This window comes from Eriocheir sinensis, chromosome 29 (assembly GCF_024679095.1).
Source record: "Eriocheir sinensis breed Jianghai 21 chromosome 29, ASM2467909v1, whole genome shotgun sequence".
Lineage (NCBI taxonomy): Eukaryota > Metazoa > Arthropoda > Malacostraca > Decapoda > Varunidae > Eriocheir > Eriocheir sinensis.
In genome coordinates this window covers 1987471-1996513 of record NC_066537.1, presented here as the reverse complement: position 1 = coordinate 1996513, position 9043 = coordinate 1987471, and the positions used below count along the sequence as shown (strand labels likewise).

At 45.2% G+C, this 9043-nt stretch overlaps 1 protein-coding gene across 1 annotated transcript; it reads left to right on the top strand.

Annotated features, from left to right (window-relative positions):
• Positions 1-165: 165 nt before the first annotated feature.
• On the top strand, positions 166-1702 carry LOC127005293 (tigger transposable element-derived protein 1-like; the record flags this gene model as incomplete). The annotated part of the gene is given in 1 exon segment (XM_050874087.1): positions 166-1702. A coding segment is annotated over 1 exon segment (1270 nt), but the record flags the coding sequence as incomplete, so codon positions are not given.
• Positions 1703-9043: the final 7341 nt, after the last annotated feature.

The following is a 9043-nucleotide window of genomic DNA, read 5'->3' as shown; positions in this document are numbered from 1 at the left end:
GATCTTATTTGTGACACTACCTCTGACTCCAATGAAGACTTTAAAGCTAGTAAGGGGTGGTTTGGGAATTTCAAGAAGAGAACTGGAATTCATTCTGTTGTGAGGCACGGCGAGGCCGCAAGTGCTGACAAAGTTGCCGCCGAGGAGTTTGTACCTGAATTTAAGATTTGTGGATAAGGAGCGCTTAAGCCCACAACAGGTCTTTAATTGTGATGAGACAGGCCTGTTTTGGAAAAAACTACCAAACAGGACCTATATAACAAAGGAAGAGAAGTGTTTGCCAGGACACAAGCCCATGAAAGACAGGCTAACCCTGCTTCTGTGCGCCAATGCTAGCGACGACTGCAAAATTAAACCGCTGCTGGTGTACCATTCGGAGAACCCCAGGCCATTCAAGAAGAACGGTGTGCAAAAGAGCAAACTCAGTGTGATGTGGAGGGCAAACAAGAAAGCCTGGACAACCAGGCAGTTCTTCACGGAGTGGTTTGTGGAGGTGTTTGCACCTGCAGTGAAGACATACCTAATAGAGAAGAATCTACCACTCAAGGCCCTCCTGTTGATGGACAATGCCCCTACACACCCTCCAGGCGTGGAAGAAGAATTGGGTAAGGGGTATAAATTCATCGAAGTGATGTTCATCCCCCCCAACACCACGCCACTGATCCAACCCATGGACCAGAATGTCATCGCCAGCTTTAAGAAGCTGTACACAAAAGCACTTTTTGAGAGGTGCTTTGAGGTGACTTCTGAAACAGAGCTCACTCTGAGGGAGTTTTGGAAGAATCACTTCAATATCCTCCACTGCCTAAGGCTTATAGATAAAGCCTGGGGTAAAGTTTCTGTGAGGTCCTTGCAGTCTGCCTGGAAAAATCTGTGGCTGACCTGTGTGACAGCCAAGGATTTTGAGGGATTCGAGCCTTCAGTCCAGGAGTCTGCTGTGGTGGAGGACATTGTGTCTCTGGGGAGGGCCAAAGGCATTGAGGTGGATAGTGATGATGTGGAGGAGCTGGTGCAAGCACACTCTGAAGACCTCACCACTGACGAGCTGCGTCAACTTCACCAGGAACAGCTGCAGGAGGTAACTGAGGAGCTGTCTTCAGGGGAGGAGGAGGGGAACAGCAAGGAAAGAGTCTCCACTGCAGAGATCAAGAAATATTTGCAGCAGTGGACAGAGTTGGGAAACTTTTTGGAGAGGTGCCACCCTGATATTGCTGCCATACACAGAAACATAAACCAGTTTGATGAAAATTTGATGCAGCATTTCAGAGACATTTTGAAAAAAAGGCAAAGGCAGATCACATTAGACAGATTCTTATTGAAAAAGGAATCTAGTGAGAGTGCAAGTGTTAGTGAGCCACAGCCCTCCACTAGTGGGTTCACAGGAATCACACCAGGAGACGAGTTACCAGACGGTGACTCGTCCTCCGACGAATAACCTCCCTCCTCCTCCCCACCCTTCTCCCCTCCTCTTCTACGTTATCCATCACCAGCCTTCACTTACGGTAAGTACAAATCAAAATTATAAAAAAATTTACATTGAAATTTTTGTAAACTTAAGGTTTTGCTAAGGTTAGAACGAATTACCTGATTTATAGGTATCGGTAGTCAAACTTTTTGATACTCGAACAGCCATTTGGAACGAATTAAGTTTGAGTATTGAGTTTCCACTGTATATTGTTGTGCTTGTAGGCTTTTTGTGGTATGTAATTCTACAGGGATAGGAAATACGTACAATCAAAAGTAAACTAGTGTTTATCATCATATTCAGGCCTAACTGGCAGGTTTTACTTCTGCTTGGACCTGCAGATAGAGCAAAAATTGCAGAGGAGTTCAAAGTCTGGTCGATTACTAGTCCCATACCAATATGGAAATTGTGTCGTCTCTTGTGTCGCCATAAGTCACAGCGATGTCCAGCTACTTTGTCACAGGATGGGGATGAACACCAAGAGAAACATAGTGACGAAAAATTACATCAACTGCTTCCTTCTGTGCCTTCATAGTGTTTCCACATCCTGTTGTACAGAAAATTTTCATACCTGTTGAACCTTCCACTTTGTCATGAGAGGAATGCTCTGTGCCTTGGCAAATCTGTTGAGCCCAGCACAACCAAGGTCATCTATCAAGGCCTCATACAAGCTTGTAGTTGAGGTCTGTGATCTCTCTCCCATTCCCAGCATCATCCACATAGCGACGAGGCGTTATGGCTGACAACTCCCCATATGAGAGGCAGGTGACGGTGATGGAGCAATTAAAGCAGTTGTTTTTACTCATTTTTTCTTTTCAGCAATGACTTGTGGTGGTGGAGATGGCTGTTGCTGTGTTGAGGGAAGGCCAGGGTGGTGGAGGTATAAGGCTTCATACAGAGCAGAGGCGTGCGAGCAAGGTGATAACGCCATGCAGAGGCACATCTCCTTTGACTCATCGTTATGACTCTTTCTCTTTTCTGTCATCTTCTTTGCTGCTTCTCGCAGCACAATTGAATTCTTTGAATGGCAACCTACTGCTTTCAAGCTATTAGTAGGGTAGAAAAAGACAAGAAAATGTGACTAGATGTAGCCGCCGCCTACGCCATCAGCAGCTGGGTTATGCACGAACGAATATGTTTGTCGCCAAATCGCAAAATGGATAAGTGAAAGGGTATAAGTAGTGAAGTTGGAGGACTGGATCTGTGGTGTGTTGGTGTGGTTCGGTTGCTCGGTGTTGACTGACAGAGTAAAAGTGTTATGCCAGCAGTTTTGGCATCACATCATGTTGGTACAGAAACAAATTATATAAATGTGAATGTTTGCCATGTTTGGCACTAATGAAATGCAGCCAGGTGTACTGGAGTGTACAATGATTCATGTAGATGAATATGCTTGTGAACTGTAATGCCGTATTGTGAAGTTAGGAGCGAAGCGAAGCGATGGTGTGGCACTCGGTGGTGGCGGTGGTGGTGGTGGGCAGATGTTTGTACGCCCAAGTTGTCAACGCAGCAGTAAGGGAGAGATAAGAGTGCTGGCTGGGGTGCCTGCATGAGGCCCTCCTCTGGCTGGGTGCAGAAGCAGGACAACAGGATCAAGGGGCACACCTCAGAGCCACACGTCTCCACCTACGAGTGCAGCTCGGATATCGGGAAAGTTGACTGTCCCGGTTAAGTGTAGGTATCAATTTTGTCCTGTAGTGTACACGAAATGACCTCTGAGTTGGTTATTCATTTTGTGACAATAGTGAGGACTACTCTGTAGTGAATCTGTTTAGCGTGTGTTGATGGCAGTCGTGCTACTTTCTAGGTATGACCGCTTCTGAATAAAGGGAGCGAGTTCCACACAGCTTGTGTCAGTCACTTTCATCCCACGGTGCCTACACTAGATGGTGGACAGAGGAGAAGTAACATAACACTAATAACATGTTCTCTATTGAGAAACATAATCTCTGAGAAAAATTGATCAAATGTTTCAAATTACTTAATGGCTTTACGAGTGTGAAAAAATTAAAGTTTCTTGCAATCAATTACACTTTTCAAGCGAGAAATAATGGCACAAAACTTAAGTATAAAAAAGTAAATTCAGACTGCATCAATTTTTTTTTCACCAATGTTTTGCTGCAAGAATGGAATAAGCTTCATCCTTCAGTGGTCCAGTGCATCATGACTGACTCCTTTAACCCCTAAAGGACCGGAGACCGCTTTAGCCACTTTACCGGGCAAGGACCGGAGACGGTTAAAAGGGCCTTGCTGATTTTACACAACATTTAGCTATATTTTGCTATTTTTTGTAATTCACTCATTGGGAACTCTGCCTGAGAGTTAGTTCAGCTACTCTGTCAGTCTCTGCTCTACTCTCACAATGGCAGAAAGCAGTGGCACTGATTCCAATGAGTCCAATTTCCTGCTCGCAACTTCTCACCCTCAGACCTGAATGCCACGTGTATTACCCGCCCGCGCTCACCCACTTAGTACACACATAGTAGGGGCTGTATTGCATGGAGGGAGTTTACGTTATAATCTGGCTTGCATAAATAGAACTCAGGGCACCCGTTTTCATTACGACCTAGCCACGGCCAAGCAGCCAAAACCAACAGATGGAAGGCAAGTGGCCGTTCCCACCAAAATTCTGTCCTCTTCAACTCACTGTCTCTCCATAACCACGGCAGGTAGAGACTTCTGGATGGCATCATTAGAAAGAGGAAGACTTAATAGTGAGGAAAAAGACTGTTTCATTTGCTCGTCCACTGTAGGTTAAGAGTAAGGAGAGTGTGAATACAGGCTATTTTTGGTGTTCAGCGCTGGAGGGCCGGTCATGGCAGCACCAAGATTACCACCGCTGCCGGTCCCGGAGGAGTTCAAAACAAGCTCGGCCAGCACTTCCTTCAACTTAATATTTACTAAAACAGAAATACAAAGTTTTGGTGCCATCAGATTAATATAAATTCACTTAAGCTTAAGGACAGACCACCTACTATCCATATCAGACACTATGACATACTGTTTTTCGCAAATATCTTTCAAACAAAGACTCAGGTCAGCATGGGGCTTTGGCACAGATTGTTTCACACAATTATCTAATTTTTTATGCTATTGTGCATTGCCGGATGTGGTTAATTATGGCGTTTACTCCTGTCTGTGATGGCAAAACCTGCGTGAGCCACTTACACATTCGAATAGGTGAGGCGTGACACATTTGTGACGTGTATCCACCAACTACCTCCACCCCTGGCTTCCCCTGCTCCCATCCCTCCCTTTCCCTCCCTCCTACCCTCCTCCTCCTCCCCCGCACTCTCTCTCTCTCTCTCTCTCTCTCTCTCTCTCTCTCTCTCTCTCTCTCTCTCTCTCTCTCTCTCTTTTCCACTTGCGCTGTACATGAGATATGAATCCATGCACACGTATGACTTGAAATAATAGCAGATAAATAGAAATTATATCCCATCTGCATCAGCATCAACAGTGATGACGAGGATGACCTGTTTGTCGATGGTGATGAATATTAAACTACAGGTAACTCTCGATTTACGCGAGTATTGCGTCCTTGGAGAGGTCGCGTAAATCAAAAACAATGTAAATCAAACAAAGGTAGGTTTCTGTCGAAAAATAAATACCGTGTTTTTCAGCGTATAGCGCGCACCTTTTTCACATAAAAAAATGCCTGAAAGTTTAGCCCTGCACGTAATACACCGAATGTACAAATTTTTAATGATTTTTATTCTTCTTTGGGGCGTTTTTAAGGGTTTGTTTTTCGTCTTATCCAATAACAACGGCAAACTTACCTTTATTATTGCTTATAATCCATCATAGTCCATGGCTGTCTTATAATATTGAAATGCCAGAATTTGCTCATTACTACACTCCCACACGTCCTCTGCGTGTAACGGAACACACGAGAAATTAATCCAGACAAGGAAAGGTTTGCCGGCGCCGGGGATAGAACCCGCGACCAGCGTAACGGGAGAGCCACTCCTTTACCAGTCGGCCAAAGAGGTACCCCACTGGCTAAGTGGGTTGTTGGAGGCTCGCCCATCAGGCAAGTCAGCACTACAATATGTTACCATAGAATACAGGGCGATCTAATAACTACTATACAAAATTGAAATCGGTGGAGGATTGCCCATGCCTTGCTGTTATCCCGGAAAAATATTGGAAAAAAATATCCATGTGTTCATTATTAATTATTAATATTAGTGAGAATAATGGGGTAAATATGATATCAGAAACTGTACAGCATGAGTCTTGTACGAGGAGTTATTTCGCGCAATACCAGCCCCGCCGCCATTTGCATTGTTTACAAACCACACAACCACACCCATACAACAAACAGCTGCATGCCGCGTGTCACCAGAACAGTGTGAATTGTGTCTTGCCTAGTTGTCTGTCATAACCTACGAGTGATGGTGGGAATAATATGCTTATTATATCAGAAGCTGTGCATCATCAGTATGAACGGGGATGTATTTCTCACAAAACCAGCCCGGCCGCCATTTTCATTTCTTTACTCAAGGACACTTGTCAATTCAAGCAGTAGAGATTACGCCAAAAAATATATAAATTTTGGGAAAGTGTACATCGTCAATGTTCTTTAACCATATATATTTGTGAGCATTTTAAGAACTTTTTTTTCTTCAAAATTGTTGACTTAAAATCTGGCGTGCGCGTTATACGCCGCAAATATGGTATTCACTTCATTCAGTGGAGAGAGAGAGAGAGAGAGAGAGAGAGAGAGAGAGAGAGAGAGAGAGAGGGAGAGAGAGAATATCCATATCACCGAGATATCCACTCAGGCACTCAGTCTCAGCCTCACTCATGTGAGGAAGAAATGAGGGACACCATGAGCGGCTGGCTAGTATTGGTACCGGTACCAAACTGCTTGGTACCGGTACCGTATAGCTGGTACCGTTAGTACAGGTACTGGTACCAGTACCTGCCCACCCCTATTGTTGAGTAACGTGGCAGCGTGGGCACTGTATTGTTGTTCAAGTGGCGCGCGGGAAGAACTGAGCTCAGCTGTGTGGCCGCAGTGCCGTGTGAGTCCAGTTGCGTGAGACATCTGGTGGCCACTCCATAAAATATCACGTATAAGTGAAAAAACGTGTAAATTAAACATTTACTTGGATTTTGGACCCCACGTTATTTCAAAAACGCGTAAACCAAACTCGCGTAAATCGAGTTACCTGTAACATATATGGTCAGTTGTTTACATTATTAATCCACCCATCATATACTCGCTGTCTATTTTTGTATTCTATGACTTTTAACATATCTACATGAACCCATATCGTATGCAGTCTTTTCCAAACATCAGAATAAATTATTCATATATTTCTCCAATTTCGTTTCACGTTTTTACTCTGCAATGAATTCCCACTTCCATTCCACCCTTATTCCTTTCCGTCTCTTACGCGATTTCCTATAAATGCTCAAGCGTCAGCTATGTACTTCATCCCATCACACGCTCAACGTAACCTGTGGGAAGGAGGGTCATATACTCGTACAATTTTCAATGGTCGTATAATTGCCAAACAAACTTCATACAGCACTTAAGCAACGTCCAGATACACTGGAAACAGAATCAGGGTTGTGTGCATGAAACACCCTACCATACTTAGCATATACTTTTGAGTTATCTGCCAATGTAGACAAGTCACATGTGTGCATAGCTTCACATCTCATGTACAGAGAGAGAGAGAGAGAGAGAGAGAGAGAGAGAGAGAGAGAGAGAGAGAGAGAGAGTTCGAAAGATATTTGCGAAAAACTGTACATTACCTCTCGAGTTTCGCGCTCGCTTCGTTCTGAAGGTATAGCGCTAAACTCGAGGATCGCGAAACTCGATGTACTGAAAATGCTGAAAAAGCGCTTATCTGTTCCGACCCGTGGAGATTTTTTTTTTTTTTTCTTCTTTTTTATATGTGGGCTATGGCGCCCGTAGACCATCCATCTGGGCCTCATGGTCGGCCCCGAGCCCGTCATGGCTCAGGCAACTGTTTATAGTGGCGCCATTATAAATGGCTCATGCTGCCCCCCAGAGCTCACTTTTTTCCTCCTTTACTCCCTTGTTATCTCAAAATATGTACCTTGGAAAAAGGAAGAAAACAGGAAGAGAGAACGGGTCGTTTTAAAGCCACAGATGAAGCCTTACGATTGGCTGAGCTCTGAAAACACGCTTGTGATTCGCTGGGAGTCCGATGACATCATCGCCAGCACTCACCCGGTCAGCGGCCTCGCTGCCTTAAGGCAGTGTCACACTGGACATTTTCCTCTAACCGTTGTGGCTACTGGCAATGCCCGTGCGCCCATCCAGGAGCGAGTTGTCTGTTGTCCATAACCTGGTGTCACACTGGGCCCTTTTCTTCCCACCGCGTTGGCGGCAGCTTGGGCAACTGGCAAATCCAACTTTTCCGAGTGTGCGTCACACATGGCCAAGGTCAGTTGCCCGTATCCACATCCACAATGTAAACAAAGCACTTGCCCTGTTTCGACATGGTGTCATCTGCTAAAGTAAGGGCTGTCGCGGCTTGTGCTGTCATACCCAAGTTATGGACTTGTTGCTGCAGTTAAATGGAAGAAAGAAGCTGTTGTGGGTGTTGCGTGTCTGTGGTTCTTCCGTGCCAGTTCTTATTGTCACCACTGTGCGTGAGCAGCCAACCCACCCATCTAGACTCCGACCACATAAACACGTGGATCGAGTAACAACACACACACACACACACACACACACACACACCAGACTCATCATGAACCATGGCAGATGTTTCTCACAAACAAAAATGGCTTCACCATTTCCTAGAGTGTGTTAGAACTTATTTGGTGAGTGGTTCATACAAACCAAACATACCCAATGGCAAGAAGAGAGCAGTGTTAAAGACGACTGCTCTCTTCTTGCCAAGAGCTAGGTTTGGTTCATGTGAGCCACTCACCAAATACGTTCTAACACACTCAAGAAATGGTGAAGTTGTTTCAGTTTGTCAGAAACATCTGCAATGATTCTTAATGAGTGGTGTGTGTGTGTGTGTGTGTGTGTGTGTGTGTGTGTGTGTGTGTGTGTGTTATTTGATCCGTGTGTTTATGTGGTTGAGTCAAGATGGATGGGATAGCCACGCACGTGCAGTGGTGACAATGAGAACTGGCATGCAGGAACCACAGGCATGCCACACCCACAACTGTTTCTTCCTTCCATTTAACTGCAGCAACAAGTCCATAACTTGGGTAATGGCAGCACAAGCCGCGACAGCCCTTACTTTAGCGGACAATGCCAAGTCGATAGGCTACAGGGCAAGTGCTTTGTTTACGTTGTTGATGTGGATACGGGCAACCAACCTTGGGCGTGTGTGACACACACCCAGAAAAGTTGGAGTTGCTGGTTGCCCTAGCTGCCGCCAACTCGGCGGGAAGAAAAAAGCCCTGTGTGACACCAGCTTACGGATAACCGTGAACTCGCTCCTGGTTGGGTGTACAGGCATTGCCCATAGCCATACGGTTGGACAAAAACAGCCATTGTGACACCACCTTAAGGCAGTGAAGCCGCTGATAGGGTGAGCGTCAGCAATGACGTCATCAGACTCCCAGCGAATCACA